Source organism: Crocodylus siamensis, chromosome 2, assembly GCF_052110815.1.
Source record: "Crocodylus siamensis isolate JL-2025a chromosome 2, ASM5211081v1, whole genome shotgun sequence".
Classification (NCBI taxonomy): Eukaryota; Metazoa; Chordata; order Crocodylia; family Crocodylidae; genus Crocodylus; species Crocodylus siamensis.
Genome location: NC_143396.1, coordinates 145358459 through 145385676, shown reverse-complemented (window position 1 = coordinate 145385676; position 27218 = coordinate 145358459). Strand labels below are relative to the sequence as shown.

The 27218-nt window shown below is 44.0% G+C and overlaps 1 protein-coding gene across 2 annotated transcripts; it reads right to left on the bottom strand.

The window, feature by feature from the left end:
* Positions 1-2666: 2666 nt before the first annotated feature.
* Positions 2667-23207, bottom strand: DSPP (dentin sialophosphoprotein). Of its 2 annotated transcripts, none has more exons than XM_090034765.1 (6): positions 23141-23207; positions 19453-19544; positions 19109-19156; positions 16765-16848; positions 7731-8708; positions 2667-4773 (listed from the first exon to the last, which is right to left on the bottom strand). In XM_090034765.1, exons 2-6 carry the CDS (start codon positions 19504-19506, stop codon positions 3376-3378), a joined length of 2562 nt encoding a protein of 853 aa, XP_089890891.1. In that variant the 5' UTR covers positions 19507-19544; positions 23141-23207; the 3' UTR covers positions 2667-3375. The 2 variants fall into 2 exon arrangements, with proteins under 2 accessions (XP_089890891.1, XP_089890892.1); XM_090034766.1 differs by lacking the exon at positions 23141-23207 and adding an exon at positions 22540-22672.
* Positions 23208-27218: the final 4011 nt, after the last annotated feature.

Sequence of the window (27218 nt, the reverse complement as noted above, 5' to 3'; positions counted from 1 at the left end):
GAATTTCAAGAATTTGGAATGCAAAGAAGGCTGCTTAAGTGTTTAAGTATTCTTATGCCAGGAGTCACTTTATGTGGTTTACTTGTGTCAGCATCTATTCAGATTATTTCATTCTTGATACATCAGCACATGTATCTACGATTTTTTAAAACAAAGGTGGAGACAACATCCTATTTTCTCCTGAAGCTTGAATGATGTTGCCTTCCCCTCTGGCTTCCCCTTGCAGACTCCAATCTCTCTTCTCATTTAGGTACTGTATCCCTGGATTTTGCTATGGACAGCAACTTGTGTCAACCCTCTGGACTGAGGCAACATTTACTGCAGGTCTTGTTATTTATGTTGCAGTAGCACCTAGCCATGTCAATCACAACTGGGACTCAGTTGAATAAACCAGACAAAGAAAGGAAGGAAATGAAGACCAAGCCCAAGCAGCAGCTCAGTACCCCTCAAGTCCATTATACCAGCTGTACCCAAACTGTGGGGTGCACCCCGTTGCAGGGGAGGTGGTTATTCAATGTTTCAGGGATGGGGTGTGTGAACCAACAGCAACTGGAAGCACCACTTATTTCAGCCATTGCCCCCCTACTTCAGCCACTGCTGCCATTTCTCCTACCACTGCTTCCTCTTGCCATTGATTGCTACTGACACCCCTGCCAACAATTGCTCCTAATGCAGGGAATTGGCACCAATCAGCTGGGGGCGGGGAATCAATGGTGAGAGAAATGAAGCCAGTAGCTGAAGTAAGGAGCTATGAGACTATCTGATATTAGTACCAAGATTTGAAATACAGGGGGGCTGAGGGAGGTTGAGCCCCCGCCATAAGAGATGAGAGTCCCCTGATCCCTCCCCTTCATAAGAAACGAGAGCCCTTGGCCCACCCTCCACCTTTCTAAGCAGCTCAGGCAGCGGTGACAGCTTCTTCCGGCTTCCAGCTGCCACCGCTTCAGCCCTCCCCCCCTTCAAGAATCAGAGTGCAATTCAAACCCTGATGACTACAGTGGGGTGTAAACCCACAGGGTTTGGGGAAGGATGCATTGGGCCATGCTCTTGGGCTCCTTTTACTGAGGTATTTCTTCTCTCCTCTGATACTGTCCACTTCTATAACTATCTTTACTGAATCTTCTTCCAGCCATCCTTGAACTTCCTGTGTCTCCTTTTTTTCCATCTTTCACCATGCTATCTCTGGCTCTAGTCTCCTTTCTTTGTTGTGCATTTAGTTCTGTTCTTTTCCAGTCCATCACTATTCATCTTCTCCCTTCATTTCTAGTTTCCTTCTTCACTACTTTTTTACTTCTGTATTTGTTTGGCTTGCCTCTCTAACAGATTCATTCAGACCCCACTGGGAAAGATTCCCATTAAATTCAATAGACATTGGCTTGAAACCTTTTATTATTTCACTGCCTTATTCTATAAATATCTTTCCTCCTCTTGTTGATTTTTTTTTAATTATCTGTCTATCGTTCTTGATAATGTGGTCAGTGCTTTCCTCTAAACTTCAGACAAAATTACACCCTTAGGCTTTACAGATATGAGTTCACATCACAAACCTTTTTTGGTTTCTTAAACAGTTATGGTGTTTTTAGCTTGAACCTGCATTTAACTCAACCTCCACACACCTGATATAGTCTTTTGCCAAAATCTTGCTTTCTGAGCAAATGATAAATATTAAGACTGGTCCCTCCTGGAAATACTCCTTGCATCTGTCCTTTTTATAACGTAGCTACCAGGCCCTAGATAGTCTTTTGCTATAGACATTTCAGATGATTTATCACCCAGCTTGACCTTTTGATACACTGAGCAACCTCAACTTCCAATGAGATCAACAACTGTCAAGGATGGCAAGAAGCTTAATCCACATGAAGTCCTTTACTATCATGTGAATAATCTGTAGACTAAATCATACTTTAAGGACATGAGTCTGGTTCCATTTGAAGCCATGGCAGAAATTCAGCAAAAGCAGGATTGAACCCGTAGTGAAAAACTAGTAAAAAAAACCCAGCTTGGATATGTCATCATTCCAGTCTGCTGTTTGATTTTGATTTGTGATTTCAGAAAAGAGAATCCCTATTAATAGATCATGTCATTGTATTGTTTTGAATTTCTCCCTCTTTTGGATCATTTACATGTCAAGGTCACAATCCAGATCCTCCTATGTAATAGACAAGGGAGGTTGGAGTCCTTGGGGACTCTTCATCTTTTGGGGAGCCAGCCAGATTCCTGCTTCTTGTGCTCTCTGGATTAGAATATAGAGGAGCAATAGCATTAAGCTCAATTAAACTACTCATGCTAAGGGCTGGGATCCTCTCTCCTGTATTTGTACATTGCCTGGCACTGAATCTAGCCCTTTTGGCTCTATCAAAATATAATAGATTTTTAATAGATATCTAACAGTAATAATACATGCATAAGAATTGGAAGCTTCTGGATTTTCAACTATAACCTGGGACTGTGTATTCTTACCTGGACTTTGAGGGGCTCGGCCCATTTTCAGGTGTTGTAATACAATAATATTCTCATGTGAAACACCAAGAATTACAGATTTTGCCATAAACTCACTCCAGGATGTTCTCTGAACACAGCCAGTCAGATCCCTTCCCAGGATGTGGGCAAATAGACTACATTAAAAAATCTTTATTTTACAGATTACAATATTCATAATTCACCTTCTAAAAATACATTTCTGAAGTGATTAGCTTAAAAGAAAGAATCTTGCATCTAATTGTCATTTAACAGAGAACGTGTATTTACCAGCAGCATATGGGAATATTACAGAAGACATCCTTGTATGAATCATCTACATATTTTCAATATTAATGTTAAATAACAATAATAAGTTACCTGAAACGTGCAGTTTGTCCTAGACCAGGTTCTAAAGCATCAAATAGAATAACTTAGTGCCACATCCTGCACCTGCACACATGCTGAACAGCACCTTAGTCAAGGAGCGAGCCTACCCATTTTAGAGAGACTACTCATCATCTCAGGTACCATTCACCATGAGAGAAGGCATCCACAAGTTGGCCTTCAATAATTACAGCTAGTACTTTGAATAAATGACTATCCCAAAGATTCAAACACTGATTTTGTATTCACTTGACTAGGCTGTACAATTTATTGGACTAAAGCACCCAAAAGTGTTACTTTAACACATACATACAGTAATTTGTATGATATTTTCATCTAGGTAATAGAATGACATGGCATTTAGGTAATGAATTTTTTCCTCTAGCCTTGCCCCAGTTTAGCTTAATTGCTACCATGATGTTTCCAATAATATTGGGATAATATTAATGTTTCAATCCTTTCCTGTGACCCTCACAAACCTCATTTGCTGGAGGTACCTGTCAGGGACTTTAAGATTTGTTGGCACTTACTTTAATCATCACTAGTTGAATCATTGCTATTACTGCCTTCACTTTGTGAATCACTTTCACTCTGACCTTCTTTTGGTCTTATGATGCTATCACTATCATCTTCCTCAGATTCACTGTCACTTGCACTCGGTGTGTTGTCTAAATCATCACTGCTGTCACTATGGCTTTCAACACCTTCACTGTCACTACCTGCATCACTATCATTATTACTACCATTTGATTCACTGTTGCTGTCATTACCATTGTTCTTGCTCTCTGACTGATCACTATTACCACTGTCATTGCTGTCTGATTTGCTATCACTCTCACTGCTGCTGCTGTCCGATTTGCTGCCACTCTCACTGCTGCTGCTGTCCGATTTGCTGTCACTTTCACTGCTGCTGCTGTCCGATTTGCTGTCGCTTTCACTGCTGCTGTTGCTGCTGTCCGATTTGCTGTCGCTTTCACTGCTGCTGCTGCTGCTGTCCGATTTGCTGTCGCTTTCACTGCTGCTGCTGCTGCTGTCCGATTTGCTGTCGCTTTCACTGCTGCTGCTGCTGTCCAATTTGCTGTCGCTTTCACTGCTGCTGCTGTCCGATTTGCTGTCGCTTTCACTGCTGCTGCTGCTGCTGCTGTCCGATTTGCTGTCACTTTCACTGCTGCTGCTGCTGCTGCTGTCTGATTTGCTGTCACTTCCACTGCTGCTGCTGTCTGATTTGCTGTCACTTTCACTGCTGCTGCTGTCCGATTTGCTGTCACTTCCACTGCTGCTGCTGTCTGATTTGCTGTCACTTTCACTGCTGCTACTGCTGTCACTTTCACTGCTGCTGCTGCTGCTGTCCGATTTGCTGTCGCTTTCACTGCTGCTGCTGCTGCTGTCCGATTTGCTGTCGCTTTCACTGCTGCTGCTGCTGTCCGATTTGCTGTCGCTTTCACTGCTGCTGCTGCTGCTGTCTGATTTGCTTTTACTATCTGATTTGCTGTCACTGTTTGCTTCCTCTTCATCTCCTGCTGAGCTTTCATGATCCCTGCTGTCTGAGCCTTTGGAATCACTAGTATCATCTTCCTGACTATTGTCCCTATTCCCACTCTGAGAATCTGAGTCATTGTCCTCACCTTTGTCACCACTGTCAAAGCCAACAGATTCATTGCTGCTGTTGGGGTCATCTCCTTGCATGAGTTCATTGTCAAAATCATACTTACCATCAGCTTCGTCACTGTCACTTTTACTGCTGCATTTGCCAAGCTTCCCATCAGTACATGCAGACTTGCTCTGCTGGGAATTTCCTTTTGGATTGCTAGTCACACCTTTATCGTTGCCAATTCCACTAAGAGTGTCGCTGCCTTTACTCCACAAGTCACTGCCTAGCACAGCAATTTTAGTCCTGTTGGTGTCATTGCTGCTTCCATTAGTTAGCCCCTGTGTGATCCAAGATGAAAGAAAAGCATGAAAATAAGCAAAACCCATGCATTCATTTCTACCTTCCCAGTCTGCATTTTTAGCTACTTATCTTTGCTCTACTGTCTTTACATTTTAAGGAGCTCTATACAAAGTTACATAGGAAGTGACCTAAGCGTTTTCTTTCTGATGTGAATCGCTAAGTAACAGAACCTTTTCATTTCTAAGGCAATGGACAAGCATACCTTTTTAACCACTTGAAAAGAGGATGGGCAGATGCTGCCTTGGAGCATTCATTAGCTAGGGCTGTGCAAAGCTTCAGTCCCTGATTTGATTCAGTGGAGATTCAGCCCAATTCAGTGACTGAATCTCCAAATCCAAATAGAATCAAGAGACTCTTTAATCTCTCTGAATCTAATCAGAATCCTCCAAATCAATTTGGAGAGATTCAGAAAGATTTGGTGATTCAGATGTAGACATGGCTTTAAATGTTTTTTCTACATACCTCAAGGTACCAGGTGGCTTGTGAATGCTGTGATGCTGTGATGAAAGGATCATCCCACAGGATAATGGGGGCTCCCCAGCACACTTGGCAGCAGACCTGGAAGTGGACCAGAAGCACTTCCGGTCCACTTCTGGGTCCGTCAGGGAGTGCGCTGCCCCTGCCCCTGCACCCCCTCCCCCAACTCAGTGACTGTTGCCTCCTCGGTCTGCGGGAGCATCCAGGGTCCCCCTGCAGCCAATCGCCAAGCCAGGGAGGGGCCCACATTCCACGGCAGACCCAGAAGTGGACAGGAACTTCTTCCAGTCCACTTCTGGGTTCACCACTGAGCACACAAGGGCCTCCCCCATGCTCCTGTGGGACACTCCATCCACCCCAGCATAGCAGCGTTCACAAGCCACCCCGATACCTTGAGGTATATAGAAAAAACATTTAAAGCTGTGGCTGTGGCTGAATCACTGATTCTCTGAATCAGCATTGAATCTTCAGATTCGGATTCAGTTGAATCAAATTGGGGACAGTGATCCAAATCAATTAATCAAATTACTGTCCCCAATTTGGGCCAAATCCGAATTGAATACAGCCTGTTTCACACCCCCCTACTATTAGGATCTAACAGTTACATCTGTGTGAAACTGTAGCAATATAAGTATGCTAAATCACTGTGATTTTGGTCCTCAAGGAAACAGGGCTAAAGTTATAACAGTTTTGCTGCACTTGTATCACAGAATCATGCAGACATAATAATTACATGCCAACAGCTCCTATAGGTATTATCCAGTATCAATATAGCTGTGAGGTCTGTCTATCCTCTAAATGTCTGTGTATCAGTCTGAAGTGCAGGAAAGCACATATGTCTACCACGTATGATTATGTTGCTTGGAATAGTTGCTTAGAAGTGTGACCATGGCAGCAGGGTGTGGATGCTTGTATTCCACTAACAACTGCCCTTTCCTCTAAAGAAGGATCTGTTGCTTGTCACCAGCACTGGGGCTTTAAAACAGTAGCTGGGCCATTACGTAGACTGGCTTTACTGAGTGGCTTGACATGGACCTGCTGTGTAGAGCTAACTTATTCTGGAATTCTTCCTTATTGCACTTGGCATTGTGTTCCTGATGCATTCTGCCCCAAGGTTGGTTCTGTTCCTTATACCATGAGAGCCCTCACTAGAGCAATTACCAGCTGCAAAGAGTCACTCCAGTTCTTTCCTTTCTTAACTTGTATTTGATACTGTGGATCACATAAGTCTCTCACAAGTTACTTCCCCTTCCCCCCCACTTCCCCTCCCCTACACTCCCACGCTCTAATGGATTTGTACAGACTTGATCCAAAACTCACTGAAGTTAAGAGGAATCTTTCCATTGCCTGCAATGGTTTTGGATCAGGTCCTAGGGAAACCTGGGAACCTGAACTTAATCTTTCTTCCTCCTTCAATGCTAATTCATATTAATGTCTCTCTGGCCCCATCTCTTTTTTCTCTATATGCTCCTTTCTCTTGCTCTTGACATTCAGTTGTATCCCATCCATCCTGCCCTTTACACATGCACACGCATGCACACACACACACACTCTCTCTCTCTCTCTCCTCACTTATACACATATATACATACACACACGTATTATCATAACATGCACATATATACATAATTAAATGCATATATGAATGTATGTATAACGTGTGTGTGTGTATATATATATATAAATTTTGAAATAAGTTTTAAACATAATTTTTAAAAAATAGGTGCATATATATAAATATATTTTAAATGTAAATATATTAAATTTTAAATATATATTTTAAATATACATGTAGCAAAAATGGCTATTATTCTATCTTTTTCATCTTGTCCCATGCTATTCACTATTTCCTGAACAAATATACAAATGGGAAGTATGTTTAGAACCCCACTAAATACCACAGCATAGAAAGTTGAAGAAATAATGATTTCCAGGATTAAAGGAACTGAAATACTATGGAATCAAACTGGATACCTGATGTGCAGAAACCACCGTACTATCTCTGCCCCAAATCCCCAAATAACAGATGTCTGCCCTTCTTCATGGGAATTCTTCACGTCTCTCAAAGACTGAGATGCTTCTGAAAATTTTCTGATGTTCTTCACAAGGCAAAAATGGCAAAATAATCACTGGGTGCCTCTAAAGGCAATTATACGGATGTACCTTCTTAACTGAATATGCTTTCTGGATTGCAAATGAAGTTCTCTCATGTTAAAATCATATCAGGACAGATTTAGGCCTGGAGTGAATGGTAAGACTGCCATTCATTTCAGTGAGTTTCTGGATAACACAATTAACAAGCCTATTTATGGCTGATTTAAATTGGCTCCATTTGATACCTACAAATGCAAAAAAGTGGCTTGTCTTAGCCACTGGGTGTTTCCCATGCTGATGCCTGAAGAAATATTAAGTTACTCTAAGTGCCTTAGAGAACACAGCCATGCAGTACCTAACTGACCTTAGCATCCTCCTTCTCATCAACATTCGAACCTGCACGGCTGCCGTTTTCATTTTCATCATCTTTGTCATGTTTGACCTGTTGGCTTTTTTTGTCTGCATCCCCATCGTCATCCTCGGCACTTTTGCTATCAGAGTCTATGTCACACTCTGTATTTTCTTCTGCACTGCTGCTGACAGAATCTTCCTTATGAGTGCTGTCACCTCCTCCAGGGGTACTGGTGTCTGGTATGACCGCAGTGTCATCACTCCTACCTTCATTCCCATTACTTTTCTTGCCATTCTTACTTCCCTCAGTATTCTTAGAGCCTGGGAAGCTAAATAATGTTTCATCACCCGAGCCTTCTTCACTTGTATCTATTCCATTACCACTGATGCATTCACTATCAGCCCAGTTTTCATTTCCTCCGTTACCAGTGCCATCACTTCCAACTCCTCTGCTACTGCTAGACCCTTCATTGCCAGTTCCCCCATGTCCACCTTCACCTTTCCCTACATTTTGATCACCATGACTTCCATTGATAGTACCACTGCTTTCTGCAGCCTCATTGCCAATAGTGTCATATCCATGAGTTGGGAAAACATTAGTGAGCCCATCTTTGTTTTGATAATTAACATTCCCTTCCCCTTTTCCAACAGCAGGTTCTTTGCCATCATTCTCATTTTCATCTTCCTTTTGGCCACTGGTGTCTTCTTCCTCCTCTTCATCATTGCCATCAGCAGTGGTGTCATTGCCATTTCCAACTGTCTTTGTGTTACCAAAGTTGTCCTTATGTCCTATATCTCCATTCCCATCAGTATTAGCAGTGCCACCTTCTCCATAGACTTCTTCTGAAGAACAGCTAGAGTCTATTCCTCCACTATCTCCATTTCTGGCAACTTCTCCATTGCTGGTAGCGCCATTTATATTTCCTAGTTGTCCCTCTTCACTTTCATCACTTTTATCATCTTCATTGCTGTAATCTGTTTTGGACACATCCTAAAATATAATGAATAAAAAGAATAAAAGAGCTCTTTAAGATGTTTCACTACAAGCACTAACCTGAAGCATGCAGTACTATCCTGGGAGATAAAACTGCTCTCCTACTAACACTAACCACGGATGACATGAATCTGGTCACGTGCTTAAAGCCAAACATAGGATGTTAAATGTTACCTTTCCCATGTGTAACATTGGGGTGTCTGCATGTTAAAGGAATGTCCACATGTTATGGCAGGAAAAGATGAGCTAAGTGTGCTCATCTGTTACACCTCTTTGGGTGAGTATTATCTCCAGATGAAGTTAGGCACATCATGTTCAAAATGGGAATAGTTCAAAAGGGCAGCATCTGGCACCTTCTCATTGTGAATAAGATGAGAAGAATTAAAATACAGTAAACCTGCTTCAACTTTAACACTCCTTCATCCCAGGTTAAAGTTGAAGTGGGTTTGTTCTCATCTTCCTTGCATGTAACAGCTAGGAGCTGCCAAGTCCGCTCCATGGCTGCCAGCTCTCTGTTTCTCCAGTGGCTCCCCTTAAAGTCCATGAAAATACAAAATAAAGAAATACATGCTTCAAGATATGAGCTCAAAAACAGCAAACAAGAGAAACCCATTCCGTGACCTAACCCAGTTTGATTATCATATGCTTTATGAGGTATTCCTAAGCCTACTGGTTCTTTCTTTCTAAAGTGAAAAGTCCAATATACCACTTCCTATTTCACCACCATGTTTTCAAATTTCAGACCTTCAAACTGCATCCTCAAACTTTCACATGCCTTTGATGCCCGAAGACATACTGTATTCCTGCAGGCAATTGCAGAAATGCTGCATATTTGCTGGCATATCACAATTAGACAGCAAGCCAGGCCAACTCATTATAATGTGTATGACTATTCTGCAGTCACTCGGGGATGTAGGGGGGCAGTTAGGAAGGCCAAGGCAGAGATGGAATTAGGGCTAGCTTCTCAGATTAAGGACAATAGAAAGTCCTTTTTTAAATACATAAGGGGCAAAAAGAAGGTCCCGGGTAATGCGGGGCCCTTGCAGGACGCGTTGGGAAATTTGGTTGTCACACCAGACGACAAAGCTAACATGTTTAACGATTTCTTTGCCTCTGTCTTCCTAAGTACGGACCAGAACAGCCACCTCCTTGCTGGGCCCCCCTCGGGCCCCAGGGGAGGCACACCTGGGCCAAAGGTTAGCAAGGAACTAGTTAGGGAGCTTCTGGAGGGGCTGGATGTATTCAAGTCAGCTGGCCTGGACAATCTCCACCCTAGAGTCCTAAAGGAATTGGCCGAGGTCATTGCAGGACCCCTGGCACAGCTTTATGAGCACTCGTGGTGCTCTGGTGTGGTGCCAGAGGACTGGAAAAGGGCCAACGTGGTTCCCATCTTCAAAAAGGGGAGGAAGGAAGACCCAGGAAACTGTAGGCTGGTTAGTCTTACCTCGATCCTAGGCAAGCTGGTTGAGAAAATTACGCTGGCACACATCCATGAGGGGCCAGCAGGGGACTGCATGCTTACGGGCAACCAACACGGGTTCATCAGTGGCAGGCCCTGTCAAAGCAACCTGGTGGCCTTCTATGATCAGATTACCATATCTTTAGATGCAGGGGTAGCAGTGGACATAGTCTTCCTGGACTTCCAGAAGGCATTCGACACTGTCTCTCACCCCGTTCTCATTAAGAAACTGGGGGACTGTGGTGTCAACGCCCACACAGTCAATTGCGTCGCCAACTGGCTGGTGGGCTGCACCCAGAGGGTGGTAGTGGATGGGTCTTTCTCAGCTTGGCAGGATGTGGGCAGTGGGGTTCTGCAGGGCTCGGTCCTCGGGCCTGCACTGTTCAACATCTTCATCAGCAATTTGGATGAGAGGGTAAAAAGAACCCTGTTCAAATTTGCTGATGACACTAAGATGTGGGGGGACGTGGGCACACTAGAAGGAAGCATCAGGCTACAATCAGACCTAGACAGGTTACAAGGGTGGGCGGATGTGAATAGGATGGGATTCAACACAGACAAGTGCAAGGTGATGCACCTGGGGAGGAACAACCGGCACCATACCTACAGGTTGGGGAACTCCCTTCTTGTCAGCACAGAGGCGGAAAAGGATCTTGGAGTCATCATTGACTCCAAGATGAACATGGGTTGGCAGTGTGGGGAGGCAGTCAGGAAGGCCAACCGCACCTTGTCATGCACACACAGATGCATCTCGAGCAGGTCCAAGGAGGTGATCCTCCCCCTCTATGCAGCACTGGTCAGGCCACAGTTGGAGAGTTGGAGTACTGCATCCAGTTCTGGGCACCACACTTCAAGAGGGATGTGGACAGCATCAAGAGGATCCAGAGGAGGGCCACTTGCATGATCAGGGGACAACAGGGCAGGCCCTATGAGGAGAGGCTATGGGACCTGAACCTGTTCAGCCTCCAAAAGAGAAGGCTGAGGGGGGATCTAGTGGCCTGTTATAAACTAGTCAGGAGGGATCAGCAGGCACTGGGGGAGTCACTATTCCCCCGTGCACTGCCAGGAGTGACCAGGAATAACGGTCACAAGCTGGCAGAGGGCAGGTTTAGGCTAGATATCAGGAAGCGCTACTTCACGGTCAGGGCAGCTAGGATCTGGAAACAACTTCCAAGAGAAATGGTGCTAGCTCCTACCCTGGGGGGTTTTAAGAGGAGGTTGGATGAACACCTTGCTGGGGTCGTTTGACACCAGTATTATTTCCTGCCATGGCAGGGGGTAGGACTAGATGATCTACTCAGGTCCCTTCCGACCCTAGAAACTATGAAACTATGAAACTCTAGCCATAAGAAAAAGGCTGCCAGGTCCTGAATGAAAGGAGCCAACAGCACCAAGTGATCCAGGGGCTGCAGACATGAAACGTGAAGCTCTCTGCTTGTTAGAAAACAACATGTGATGTTCATGAGAGAAATATGGTGGAGGTGCTAAGAGGGTCTCATTTGCAGAAAGGTGGAGGATAGATGTACAGGGCCAAATAAAGTCTGCACCCATCCACCAATTTAGAGTTCTCCGAAATAAAAATAAATGAAATCATCCACTTCCCCCCAAAAGAGGTCCTTCTCCTTCTCTCTGCAACTAATGGTATTGTTCTAAACACAGTTTGTTGTTGAACACTTATCCTGCTAACAGAATTTCTGCTCCTGATCACATCCATCAGTTTTGACAAGGAAATTGAACCCATTTGTTTCCCCAGAGCATGAATCTCTTGTTTTTCTCAGCATGTGCCGTGACAATGGCACATGGCTTGTTTCCAGGTGTAAGCCTGTTTGGGGAACATATGCTAGCAATGGGAGCTAAAATCAGAGCCTGTGCTTATATTTGGAGCAAACAGGAAAACCACCATCCTTTAAATATTACCAATTTAGCCCTGCACTGGCTGGAAATTACCAAGTGTCACGCTGGAGATGAGGCTGCTGCCTTACCAGCAGCATTGTTCTGGGGATTTAGCCATTCTGTTCTTCCTCTCGATGACTTATGGGGGTCTGCTTCTGTTCTCATTCAACCCTGTGGCAGTACTCCCACTAACTCCAGTGGGACTAATACCAGATTCTGCGAAGTGTCCCATGTCCGCTCCTATTGTACACATCATATTCAAAATGGGAATATTTCAGTATTTCAACTGAGCAGTAGGATGCTAGGTGGCAAATATTTCCAAGGTGCCCTGAGGCATGTTTCTAAATAAATAAAAGCCTGGAAGCTGGTGAGACATACAAGTGGTGATAATTGTAGGGGAGCTAACCTCAACTAGCAATTGGGCCCCTGGTATTCTGAGGAGAACATGTGGGTTGTTTGCCTTTTATGCAGAAAGGAATTGTCCAAGCAGGGGTGCCTGACTATTCTTTAAAACCTAGATAGGTACTGTCTTGTAGTTGATGCTATTAGATAGGGGCAGGCAATTATTTCGGGTGGAGGGCCACTTACTGAGTTATGGCAAGCTGTGGAGGGCCACATGGGTAACCCCATCCCTTAACAAGTGCCCTGACCCCTGGTTGCCATCTTGGGACTGGAAGTCCTGCCCTCTAGCACCCGACCTTTGCCACCAGAAGTCCCTCCCCTTGCCCCTGGAAGTGCTCCTTTCAGCAAGGGGTTTTGCCATCTCTGAACCAGAAAAAAACAAATTATAGTCTAAAAATCAAACATCTACAACATTCATCAACTTGATTTCAAAAAATCTTTTTGTCCTGATTTACATGCGTTTGTATAGTGTACATAGAGGTGATCGCACAATAGCTTAAAATGAAGTCTTACTCTTGGAAACTGTGGGAAGCATGAGGGGTGGGTATAGGTTTGTGGGGGGCTGTGGGTGTGTGGGTTTGTGGGGGAGGGTGGAGGTGTGGAGGGTGGACAGGTGTGGAGAGTTGAGGGGTCATTGAACATGTGGGTGTCAGTGTGGATATGTGGGGTGTGGGTGAATATGGGGTTTGTGTGGGGAGGGTGGTTGGCTGTGTGAGGGGTGTGGGGGTCTGCATGTATGGCAGTGCAAGGAGGTGTGTGGGTGCCTGTGTATGGTGGGGGATACTTGTGGGACTCACCCTACAAACACACACACACAGTCCTTGTCTCACTACACACACATAGACACCGTGTGCTTGCCTCACTACACACACACACACACATTCTGTATGCTTGCATCACTACACACTGTGCTTGCCTACACACACTACACACACACAGACACTGTGTGCTTGCCTCACTACACGCGCACACACATTCACACACAGTGTACTTGCCTCAGTGGTGAATGATATTACTATATATAGCTAAATGAAGTGTTTTGTTCTTAATTCTCCCCATCCAAAGCACTCTCAAAGCAGTTCAATGAAATAAGTCTTAAATGAGTCATATGTGATATTATTGTCCCCTCCCTTTTGCAAAGCATGGAGATAGTTTGGGAGTAGTGTTCAAGAGTGGGCACTGGGTCTGGTGCTTCAGTTTTAGGTAACTGAACTTATTATACATACAGCCAGGTTTTCAGAGAAACAGAGCACTCCCATGCTCTTTGCCAAGCAGAAAAATAAGCCTCTTACTTTCTCATTCTCTTGTGAGAACACCTCCTGCCCATTTGCTAGCTGGAATTAATAATCCTACAATTAGTGCCAGGTATATTTTTAACCAACTTCACTTGCAAAATTTTTTAGCTTCTTGTATCTCACCGTAATGGTAGTGTTAAGTACCAGGGGCAAATGGTGCCTCCCGAGTCTGGGGGAGGCACCAGATCACCAACTGGAGGAGAGGGGGTCCCCCAGCCTAGCGGCTGATCACTGAAGCCAGAACCACCGGTGGCAAAACTGACAAAACCGGAAATGCACTTCTGCTGACACTTCTGGTTTCACAGCTGGCACTTCCATGGGGTAAGTGGCCAATCTCAGAGGGTGCACGCACACCCACATGCACACCCTACGTGTCACCAATGCTAAGTACATAGCAATTTGGAAAATCAGGCCCCATATATCCGGCACTGGGCATCCAGAAAGGAAGGTGCCAAAAAGTCAAGACTGTTTTTGAAAGTTTGGGCCTAAGTTAGTTTCCCAGGGACACATACAAAGCCTGTGAAAGTGCTATCAGTGAAACTCAGATTTCCTTGCTCTCAGTTCTATATTTTACCATTTTAAAGTGAATTGCAGAAACATTTTCACTGGGAAAAGTTCCTACACATTTGAAATTTCAAGTTACTTGCAACTAAGTTAGAAGACCTACAATTTTGAAATGTGGCCAGTACACTGAACTGATTTCTCCCTTCAATTCCCTTTAGATTAGTGATGATTTCAGAAGTCAACGGCATTATCACCCTAACTGAACTAATTCCCCTGTTCATTTTACTAAACAGTGGTCTTGCTCACTAGTATATGCTGTCCTGACTTAAATGCCCCATGGAACCAGGAGCTAATGTGAGTATTTGTGCGAAAAACCATCCTTTGGTAACTGTTTGTTTTGAAATACAATATATACTTGTACCACAGCTTTCAGAAGTACCCATTGCTATTTGATCCTAATGTACCTTTCATTGCAATGAGACATTTTCATTATGCTTCCACGAATAAGACTTCCCTGAATAAGATTTCAAAAGTTACAGGAGAAATACCTGTCCATTTGAACCCACAGGAAATCAGAACTTTCAAATGTGTTAGCAAATACATTCTGTCTTATGTTTTGTTTTAAATGGGTTAGATCAGTGATTCTTACCCAGTGTGACACAGTGCCCTGAAATGCCTTGAGATCATTTCAAGGGTGCTGTGGGCTGCCATGCAATGTTAGCATTATTAGGCATGCAAACGTGACTTACAAGATAAATCCAAAGATGTCAAATAGGAATCCATAATGTTAAAAACAGTCTGACCTGTTTTGGTCTTTCTGAGTTCTTTGCAACAGAAGAATTACTCTATTATTTTTTCTGTAGTCAAAAAATGAGTGAAAACTAAGAGCTGACATTGTCTGAGGGGTGCCTTGAGTCTATCAAAGGGTGCTTTGAATCTAAAAAGGTTGAGAACCACTGGGTTAGATACTCTGATAACAACCATAAATCAACTAAAGAAAACTGATCTTACAACTTTTATAATCTCTCTTATTTTTTATCCTACCTAATAATGAGCTGCATTTTTTTATCCTACCTAATATATCGCGCCTTACTATTGATCATGAGTGACAAGATAGAGTCTTTCTATGCAACTGCTAATTAGTTCCTGTAATACGTAAATGTGCACTACTAGTTTTCCCCTCTGTATTAGTAGTAATGGGATATAGGACAAGTTTTTTAAACACAGGCCTTCCTATATACATGCTTGGAGGTGGAGTGGAAAGGAGTGTTTTAATTTGACTGGTTCCCAGACAGCCATTCTAATTAAAACAGTTCACCATCATGTGTATTAAGTCCTTCCCCCCTGGTCTTTCAAGATGGCCATGGGGGTACTTTAACTAAAGCTCATTCAACAAGGTTTAGTTAAAGTGCCCCTGTGCCCATTTTGAAATGTGGGGACTTAATACACTTAACAGCAGTGGCAATGCATAGGAGGTGCACAGGGGTGCATGTGTACCTCCTGAGAGTGCTGGTGGTGCACCCCCTTACAGCCAGCATTCCTGAGAAGGGGGGGCAGATGAGAGCACTGGTGCCCCCCCTGACAGCGCTGGCTAAGGTGTGGGGCTCCAAGAGAAGCAGTTCCCACAGTTCCCCCATGGCCAATCATGCTCACCCAGAAGTGTTAGTGTGCCCCTGCCACCTGTAGGTGGGTGGGATTGGCCATGGGGAACCCACTCCCCGGTCAGTGGGATCAGCCACAAGGGGGACCCCCCCAGATGCTGACTGGCTACTGGGGGGGCAAGTGCCCCCCCGACTCAGGGGGCACCAGTGAGGCAACGCTAGAGCATTCTAATTAGTACATGGAGCAGACTCAATTAATTGAATCTGCTCCAAAATGTTCCAGTTAGAACACAAACAAGCACATCTATATACAACCTAGGTGTCTAAAGTTAGACTCCCAAGTGCACATTTAGGCACTCAGATGAGTATTTATAAATCTGAAATGAGACATCTGTTATTTAGACTGTCACCTGTATGTTCTAAAACCTCTTTTCTATTACATTACAAACCCAGAACCCGACTGGCCTGCATACCCAGGGGAAACACATTGATGAAAACACACATAGAACTTTCTACACAACCCCCTGCACAGCCAGGACTAAGAATCTGGCTTTATAACTCTGCACCATTTATAAATGCAGAGATAGACAAAGGCTCAATGATCAGATTATATAAAACAACTACAGTGGGTGATAGATAGACAACAGTGAAGCCAGTGATTGACATGTTGATCGGTCTTTTCATACCATTTACATAGCTGTTGTTAAGTGTACATACACTAAATTCCCATTTTTCCACCTCACCATTATTCAGTTATCTCGGCATCCTTCCACACTAATACCCAGATTCATTTCCACTGTCCTGACACCCTTCCCTTCAAAGATTTCACTCCTCCCTCCAAGGAGATGTATTCACTCATAGCACAAGTGAAATAAAGAATCCATTTATCAAATGCATACCTGTTGTACCACTTCTGTCTTTTCTGGAGAAAATAAATGCACATTGTTGTCAACAGTATCTCCATCCTGGAGGCTGATCTGAGACTGCAATCAGAGCAGGGATGATTAACTATGGAAAATAACTTTCTCAGGTTTAGCTGGTTATTCAATACTCATCTGTAAAGGCAGACAGTAGCAAATTCTGCTTTGTTTGCATGAGTATGTCTACATTGCAGTCAAAGCTGTTACTGCAGCTCCTATAGACATACTTGAGCAAGCTTCAAACAACCTAGCTTGGGTCCTGATCTGAGCACAAACTGGCCTAGGATTCTGGGTTTAATACCAAGGCAGCTAACCCACACTGAGCTCCATGCTGGCACAAATACGCTATCAGTACTGTGGCAGGGCACTGTTTGTGCCTGCCACTTTAAGGGCCTGGCGCTGGCAGCTACCAGGTGCATGATGAGGGCAGCCATTTTGGATCTGGGGCTGCCCATATAAACAGGGCAGTTCTGCTGCAGGGGGCCAGGCAACAACACTGCCTGGCTGGAGGCCTGCTGATATCATCTGGAAGTAAGGGAGGAGCTGTAGGGGATGGCAAGGAGGCTCCTGGTCCTGGGTATGACCTAAAACTGCACCCTGCTGGGAATGGGTGGAAATGCCAGGCCAATTACCACCCCAGTGAAAGGTGGGTTGGAGCGCCTTAACCCCTAGACCCCAAAACTGGGTGGGTTACCCCTTGTTGGAGGATTGGGAAGGTGGACCCCATGAAGAAGAGTAAGGGCATAGACTCAGGCCTGTCTGAACTTGCCCTGATGGCCCATGCTGGTGGCAGGACCAGAAGGGCCAGGGGCCCACCATGAGGAATGCCCAAGAACTGAGGGCCTGGGGCTCCAACTGGCCTGGAGGTGGGCCAGGGCTAGTGAGACAAAGGTCCCGGTGGGGGGATCACACCTGAAGGGGAAGCAGTTCAGGGAGCTATGTTGACCGGTATGATAGCAGAAGAGACGCCCGAGGGGAGGAATCCAGGTGGGGTTCAGTAGTAGGATTCTGGGGCTCACTGTGGGGGCCGGTAATGATGAGAACTATAGATGCCATCAGCAAGGTTTGGGCTGCGGTGTAGGGAAGGAATGGAGCCGCAGATAGTGTCCCCTGGCATCGGGGCAGGAAATGGGCAGCCTCCTGCTTATTAACATCTATTTAACTAAATTAACAATAGGGTGTGGCAGGGGAGAATGCGGGCAGTTAGCCCAGGAACAGATGGGCAGGCCACACTGAGATTGACCCTGGGAAAGCCCCGTTACAGTACCCAAATTAACTAGTTTATAGTTAAGTTGGGTATGTCTGTGCAAGGTGTAGTTATGTCTTTGGCTGAAGTGTAGATATAAGCATGCAGTGAAACAAGAAATGCCATTCTGTAATGTCTCTGACCAGTGGTCTCTATGTTGCTGTCATCTGCTCCCATCATTATGTTGACTTAATGGGACATTTCATATGTTCAGTCTGTTTCAGATTTCCAGTACCAGGTATATATGCATAACTTATATAAATAAAAGTAGCAACACTGATTTTAATAAACTGTTGGTTGAAAACTAGGTCTCAGTGGTAGCTTCAATTTAAATTATATAATTATTTAAAATAAGTAATAACTATAGTTAATGATTCATACAGTTTGGATGTGTAGAGAGAGACTCTCATAATATCTGTTAATAAAGAAAAACTTACTTAATTTAATTCTTATCAAATTTCTCTTCCATGTGCCCAAACACTCAGGCAAGACTGTAGCCATAGAAGAGTTGTGTTTAATTTCCACAACTGCTACAAGTAAATTCCTATTATTTTAAAAAAGAAACCCCTTCAAACATAATCTAATCACTATTTAAATCACTAAATTAACAAATGCAAAAATTAAAAATTGATCAGACAAACCAGTTTTCATGTAATGTATAATTAGACTGTGGAACCATGAGTGTACACCAGGCACCCAGCTTACTGATTGCCAATACAGGGGCAGCCCAGAATCATGATTCCAGACTCCCCCTGCACCAACAATAGGGTGTGATTTGGGATCTGATCCCCAATCCTACAGTAACACTTCCTGCCATGCATGTGTAACCATGGCAGGAGGCACAATTGTTAGGTTTATGGATCAGAGCCCATCGCACCTTTAACTGAACATCTGGCAGTTCAGGGGAGGAAGCCATGAGCAAGTCTAGATAGCAGTGTTCTTTCTAAAATTATATAATAGCATTTGGGACCTCTTTTAGTAGGGGCAGGTCAAAACTGAATGGTGCCTTCAACATGGGAAAGAAGAAGAATAAGATATTTAAATATAGAAGGGAATAGGAAAATTTGTATAACATACCTTGTATTCTCTACGGAAGCTGTCGTTTCCCTTTTCACTTTGATGTATCTTTAAAAAAGAAGATCAAGATTCTTGGATGACTCAAAGGGAGCAAAAAATGTGATCAATAAAAGTTTTATAGAAGATAACTGAGTTTCTTGCAAGATACTGGGAATTTCTTTAAAGAAAATATTTCATAAATAAATAAAGACATTTTGGATGAGAGAATGAACCCTTCACCCACATTTGTAATATGTTATTTACTGAAATAGTCCTCATTAGGGACTATTCATGAGTAATTGATATGAATGTGAGTAAGAGTTTCACTATCTGGCTCCTATTAAAAATATTTGTAAGAAACTTACAGGAGTAGACCAAACTACTGACAGAATGCAAAAAAATATAAGGGCACTCTTCATCTTCTGCAGTGATTTCAGTCCAGAACAAGATATGTGTACTAGGAAGAAACAGATTATAAAATGAATGATAAATTCAAACATACATAAACTGTAAATGGTGTATGGTTCATATAGCTTTAGAATACATCTACATGCAAGGAAAGTATTATGGTATGATGTAATTCCTTAATATAAATACAAGAATGTTTTTAAAGCACATTATAACACTTATCTATTTACTTGCTTCTGCTTAATTACTTGCAAAATAAATTGTGTGCTGGGTGGTCCAGATTTTCAGCATGTGTACATCAGCAAAGCTCTGGAGGCTCTGCCCCCAGTATACCTCACTTTCTAAATTAAAATTATTTCAGACATCTATATGTAAATCACTGTACTGATGAGCAGACGACCTGGTCCAGCACATATCAACCAGGCTAGAATGGGTTGGGAATAGTGTAGCTATTGCTTCCAGCCTCAAAGACAGTGCAAAAACCACATAGTGCCTACTTAAGTTAACTAATCATGTAAATAACATTATGGACATTAATAAAGATATTCATTTGAATAATGCTATAAACAGAGGTCAGGGCAATAACCGGATCAGGCACAAATGTAGGTCCCTGACTTCAGAGGCTATACTTATGCATAGTCAAAATTTAAGTTAGAGCCACATTAAAAATCATTATATCCAGTGAGAAAAATGGCTACAGACAAATACAAGGAAGCTTTTCAGGCAGGTTCATGTAGCACAATGTGAATGGTTACTTGCATTACCACAGGATAAAATATGCTTATCATTGCACAGCACTGGAGTGAGAGAAGAACAACTTTGTGCAGTGTCCACACTGTGCAGTGTACACAGAGTCCACACTGTTGCATGCCACACCTGTATCTGTAGGATGAAAGCTTCTCATATGCCTTACTCAGAAAACACAGATGCCTGGTAAATATGCAGTGTTCAGCAGCAATAGAAGATCCTTTTCAATGTTTCTTTTAGGATCCAAGTTCAGTACTGCTTTTATAGAGTCACTGGGTCTTAACAGGTTTCCACTGAACTAAAGAGAATCATGTTAAGGCTAGATTCTCCTTCCCTTAGCATGGTGGGAGAGCATGTTTCTCTTAAAGCGTTCCATTCATCCTCATAGGACTATGCAGGCACATCTACACAAAATGTTTACTGAGGAGCTGACTACTTAGCTCTGCAGTAAAGTCTCAGCACCTACCTGTGAGCCCCTATTAGGTCACAGTAAACTTATAAACGCTGCCATAGTGTAGTACTTGTCAACACAAGTACTATTTTGTAGCAGTATTATTTAGTGCACTGCACTGCATGTGTAGACACTGACAGGGCTGGCTGGGGCACAAGGGTACTCTAGTGTGGAGGCTGCCTGCTGGCTAGCCTCACAGTGGAGTTCCCTTGTGCCGCAGCCATCCCCTCCACAGCACACTGAGCTGGGTTGGAGCAGCCCCAGGCTGGCGGGCTGACCCCCGGGGCTTCCTGACAGCCACAGCTGCGCCGGCCTGGCTCAACATGCTGCAGTTCCAGGTACATATGTAAATGTGGAACCCAAGAGCAATAAACTACAGTGCCAACTGCACCGGAGTTTATCACTTTGCATTAATAGCACCTGCAGACATGCCCTATAAGTAGTAAAGTATTGTTCAGTGGCCGCCTCTACACATAACCATAGACTAAGTATTTGCAGAGTAAAGCATTGCCATCTACACTTGCAACTCTATTAGGCTGCAGTAAATTAATTAACACCCCTGTAAGATAGTACTGTCTATACAGTAATTAATTGTGATTAAATGCACGTATAGATGCTGACTGCAGGCATAAATTGCACCTGGTCAGCCCAGCCAGCAGGGGGCCAGACTCCTGCCTGCTACTTAGCCACATGGCTCTGCACTTTCAGCACCCTCATGCCCCAGGCCAGCCCTTCTGCCACTTGACGCTGCCGCATAAAGCACAGAGCTGTTCTCCTGTGCCTCTGACCCTGGCATAAACCACTCCACCCCGGCTCAGGCTGCTGCTGTCCCAGGCACACTTGTAGAAGCTGTGCCCAGTAGTTTACTCTGACTCAACCTGCTCCAGAGTGTATTACTTTGAATTAATTGCACATATAGATGCATCCAGTGCAACCAATGTAACATAAATGAGTATATGCTATTACTTATTTTTTACACTCAATTAAGGTTTTTGTTTGTTTGTATGAAAACATTCCCTGACATGCTTACAACTGAAACAGCAGAACAGCAGTAATAAATAAGAAAAAAGTGAAAAAGAACATAATCCAAAGTAAACCAAAGTGACTTCTTTTCCCTGCCTAAATTCAGTCAAGCGTGAAAAGCAAAACAGAGAGTAAAGGAGAAAAAATCCTTAGTCTGTTAGGTACTTACTGAACTCCCAGTCATCAAGGTGTTGTAAATGAAAGGCTAAATATCAGGCTCCTTTTTCTCTGAATAACCTCCCTTTGAATTTAATGGGAGGTTTATCTGTGCTCAGACTGAGTAACATTTGAGTCAAGATCTCAGATTTCCCCCTGGATTTCTAAAAGTGTAGTCATATTAGCAGTCTCAGAAGGTTGTCCATAACACAGGCGAGAAAATGTATTCTTTACATGCAAGTTTTAATCTGTCAGTTACCCTTAACATACTGCTTTTGCTCTATTATTCAGCTACAACAGTTGGAGTCTGCAAGTTATACAGGTGTGTTTAAAATGGAACTAGAACAGAATGTTTACTCTGCTTCTACCTCCTTTACTGTGGGACAAATGGTGATACCCTTATTCCACTAGCAAGATACAGTAGTAAAAAAAGTAATCTTCTTAGAACCAATCAATGGATTCTTTGTGGGAGTGAATGCTCACCCATGGGAGAAAGGGGTTTGCAAATTGATCCTGCAGTAGGTGTGCAGCTCTCTCCAAGCTAAACTGCAGGGAAAAGTAGAGTGCACAATATTTTAACAGCATTGCTTGCCTTCCTGGTAGAGATTTCTTTTGGTCCAACATGCAAAATTCAATAAGATAAGATTGTGAGCAATGCCCATCTTACCTTGCTACCCAGCGAAGCAATTTTTTGAGGCAGAAATCCTCTAGTGAATCTCTTCCTCGCTTTGAAGATTAGCAGCAACAACTATGGCTTAGTTTTGTGCATCACTTTAGTACCTGGCAGAATTTAAACTCTGCTCACAAATATATCAACCAATCATGACTCAAAGACCCTGATAGGATGCAAGAAGGTGTAAGTTTTGATTGTGGAGCACATATTAACCTCCCACACTTCCTTCACAGGTTGATAAGCATATGTCCCAAGAAGGTCTCTGGTTCCAAAGAGACTAGACTGCTTTCCACTTAATTAAATATTTCACATAGAGCTGAGTTAGCATGTTAAATATATAGAATCAGCTCTCGAAAGTACCAAGCAGTGCCTTTAAATGCTGTCACCCCTACATTTTTGTTCCTGTTTTGGTCTTAGAGCTTTGTAATCTCTGGGTTTCTCCAGTAAATATTTTGCCTGTGTGAAACCCCTGCCTATCTTGAGATAGATATTAAAGAACACACAGTTGTAATTGAAGAAATGACCCCCTTAACTGACTCTCCAGTGGTTCAAAGGTTACATGATTTGTCACTGAGATTATAAAAAGAGTATTTACCAGTATTTTTTCGTTGCAGTCAAGACAGATCGATGCATAAAGCAACAAGGAAGGCACTATAGTCTCAGGAAACAGACAGTTCTTGAAAACAGATGTTCAGTGTGACCTGCTAGGACTTGAGTTTCTTCCTGGAATTTGGTATGAAAGAATGTACAACCGCCTTTGTGAAGCATGGGGCTGTGCTGTCCCTTGTACCTCTGCAGATGCACAAGTGAGAAATGAGGAAAGAAGGCTCTGTCTGCAATGCACCCATACAGTGACTGTGTGTCAGTGAAATCACCACTGAACCGAGGGCCAGCACAAAGTCTCGGCACCCTTTTAGCTGTGTGCAGCTCTTCTGCTGGCCATGGCATGTTTCATTTGTTAGGACGGCATCCTCCTAGTCGGAGGAGAAATAGTCTCATCTCCATTCCCACAGTACCAGGTAGATGCCAAGCGGGGAATATGCTGCACCATATGCTCTTGGGGAAAAAGGCTAGAAGGGTGATACTGTGTCCTCAGCTCCAGCCTACTAAAAGTTGATGAGTAAAGAGGTCGGGGGTGGCGAAGGCGGGAGTGAGGCAGCGCAGAAAATGATGTTCCTCAGGGTATTGGTGAACACACACTATAACATCAGGCAACTTTGCCTGGTCCATGTTTCAGTGTCACAGTTACTGCAACAAATTTCTAATCTTGTTTTAAACTCAGTGTACCATTGCAAAACAGTGTTGCAAATGTATGAAGAATGGAATAGCTACAAGGCCATATTGCTGGTTAAAAATCACTTTCCCCAGGTCCTAGTTAATGAGGATCCTTGGTCACTCTGAGGTGCCTTAAAAAGCACAAACCATATATTTATGAGAGCTATATGTAATTTATTTCCATGAAGTCGCAAACTACAACATTCCCTGCAGAAACTTAATTAAATAAAGCAGTGTGGCTGAACCTTGGGTATAATAAAATGTGTTTGTTGACCAGTCTAGGCACTCATCTGTCTGGTGTGGTCATGGACACAACTATTTCTGAACCACATAATGCTTTTGTTTGTAGTAGAGAACATAACAACATCACCTGAAAAAAAGCTCACAGCTTACATATTTGTTGTGATTGTTTCTGTTCATCCAGGCTAATGGTTTAACACTGTAGTCTAGTCTTGTAGTAGCATGATCCAAACATTCCCATCTGCATTGAAGACTACACCAGAATCCTTGGGATACAACCTTTGCAGTTGGGGACAGGGCCAATATATGGCAATGATGCAATCTGAAGCAGAAATGTGAAAATTGCTGGGCAGGAACTTATTAATACCATAGGCTCCATGGCAGAAAAGATACAAGTTTTGCCCATGCTGTCCCATGGGAATTACATGGTGCTACAAGAAAGATCACCTGGAGAGATGCACTGGGATGTAAATTTCATCTCAGCTACAAGGTAGAGCAAAGGGTTGATGACTCTACATAAAAAGCTAAGTATTTTGTTGTGGAAATCTAAAGGCTTTGTGCATCTTTGGAACTCATAAATCTTATATCTATTATACCACCATTCTAGTCCCCCCTCCCCTGCACTCTTGAGTTTAAAAAGAGTAGGTAATCTACCTGATGCATCTCTTCAAAATCAGTGACAATTTTGTAAATCTGTGAATAAATACAAGTGCCTTACTCAAGCAAGGCTAAAAGTGATATATATGAAAATGGGACATCTGAGCAAGATCTGATTTCCCAAAATGTGTTTGTGTTATACACCTGACATACAGTTTTACCAATAAAGTAACTTTACCCCAGAAATCTCCAAGTATTTGCTCTGTTACAAATGCTAAGATAATGAAAAATTCCCAACAGTGAATAGTCACCAGAGTGTTAGAACTTTGTGCCATCATAGCTGCACTGCAGATGGAGATGGACCTTATCATCATTACAACCTCCATGTGCTAGGTACACTAGAAGCAGGGTATGTAGAAAGGGAACAGGTAGAAGTACTAGCAAATTAGTTTATTTAACATACAAAGAAGTACTAGCAAACTTAGATGGTTTTGTTTATTTAACATACAATACTCTTGGAAATACAATCTATGCTTCTTTTAAAATGCAATGGGTACATCTACTTGTGTGCTTTACTGCAGTTCACTAATTAGCTCCACAGTAAAGCATCACCGTCTACACATGCTACACATGTATTAGGGCATAGTAAATTAATTAACTCCACCCATTAAGATAATACTGTTGAGGACGGCACTATCTTACACCTGATTCATTTACTGCCCAGAAATGCATGTGTGGATGTTGACCAGGACCACAGCAGTTTGAGCCAGGGTAAAGTAGCCCCAGGCTGGCAGCAGGCTTGGGGTGTCAGCCACACAGCTCCAGAGTTTCAGCATTCTCATGACCAAACCAGTCTCTCTGCCACCTGATGCCACCACCTAGAGCCTGGGGATGGCCCCCAGACCCTGCTGCCAGCCTGGGGCTGCTCTGTCCCTGGTCAAACTGCTGCGGTCCCAGGCACACTTGAAGACATTGTGCCTGGGAGCAGCTGAGTCCAGCGCGAGCTGCACCAGAGTTTATTGAGCTTCATTTAATAGCTCATGTAAATGCACCCAGTATTGTAGTATGACTTTCAGAAATAAGCACCTTTCTGTTGATTTAAAGTGTACTCACTCATGCTAAGACTCTGTGCTTTAAGGCAATTAAGGCTATTTTAGTCTTTGACCTTCTCTATTCTTTTTTCCAGAGAGATTTCCTGCCTTATCATAGCAGAAACCAGCCATAGCATGATAAAATCCTTGTATTATCTGTTTGTCCTGGGGACTAAAGGAGAGATTGCAGCTCTGAAGTGAGATCAGGTAGCTCCACTGGAACCCTGTTTAAGAGTTAGGTCACCGATGGATGTGGGGGGTGGGAGAGTGATGCTTAACTTTCAGCTCAGCATGCTATACAAAGTGCAGCACATGCCTAGAAGGGGAACCTTGTCAGTTTGACCAGGCTTACCCAGCATCTGTATAGCTCGTATGCATCAGTGGAACAAAAACACAACTCAGCATCTAAATAAAGAACATTTACCAAAATATGGATGACTACATCGAGGCTGTCAGCTGGTGTAAATCTGTGCTAGTCCATTAACTTGATTTCACTAGGTTGCAAAAACTGTGGAGTCTCCCCGTTGAGTTTTAGAAGTTTTCACTTGGGAAATTTAAATTCAAACACTACTTGCATTCAAAAAAAAAAAAAAAAGGCTCAGTTAGGCTCCGGAGCGGTGAGAGACGTGCGGGTGAAGCCCGCTGCGCCCCCGCTTCCCCGAAGCCCCCCAGACACCCCCTCAGCAGCCGCAGAGCCCCCTGCCGACCCCCAGCACAGCCAGAGGTAAGTGGGCCCATGGTGGGAAGGGGTTAACTCCTCACTCCCTGGGAGGAGGCCGCTGCCTGGTGCCGGGCCGGGTCAAGCCCTGCTCAGGCCCCTACTTGGCCCAGCCCCCCAGGGAGCCACGCGACCGGAGCTGCGCGAACAGGCTGCATAAACAGGCGCTTGAGTTAGCACAGAGTTCACGCAGGAGAGGGCACAGGAGGGCACGAGACCCTGCCTGCAACCCCCCAGAGTAGTCAGCCCCAGACGTAGCCAACCTACCAGAGGCATGACACGGATGGGCATGCACCGCACCCCGAGGGTCCCCTCGAGCTCTGCGGCCCCCCCATTGGGCACCTCAGAGACGGCCACCCAGACGGAGCCCCTGGCTCTTGGCTGCGGGGGCTGCCTGTCCCTTTTTCAGACTCTGGGGCCCGGAAGCATGGCCACCTCCCCTTGCAGGGTCTGCTCCCTACTGGGGTCTCTGGCACGCCAGCTGGAGGAGCTCCAGGCCATAGTCCAGAGACTGCGTGCCATCAGGGACTGTGAGCAGGAGATAGACTCCTACTGCCAGGCCCTTCTCCCCCGGGAGCCGCAGGGGAGAGCACCGTCTCCCTCCACGACTAAGGAGGACTCTGGGACCTCCCGCTCTGCCCAGTCAGGGGCATGGACCAAGGTGGTCAAGGGCCCCAAGGCCTGCCGCACCAAGGCCCCTCCCTCGACGGAGCTTAGCAACAGGTTCGCACCTCTTGCAGCCCCAGCAGAGC

Excerpts from the sequence above, each read along its gene's own strand:
- DSPP (XM_090034765.1), bottom strand. The coding sequence starts at position 19,506 with ATGAAGAGTGCCCTTATATTTTTTTGCATTCTGTCAGTAGTTTGGTCT. Across the intron at positions 19,157-19,452 it reads CAGTAGTTTGGTCTACTCCT|ATACATCAAAGTGAAAAGGG; the intron begins GTAAGTTTCTTA and ends TCTTTTTTAAAG. Across the intron at positions 16,849-19,108 it reads GCTTCCGTAGAGAATACAAG|TCTCAGATCAGCCTCCAGGA; the intron begins GTATGTTATACA and ends CTCTGATTGCAG.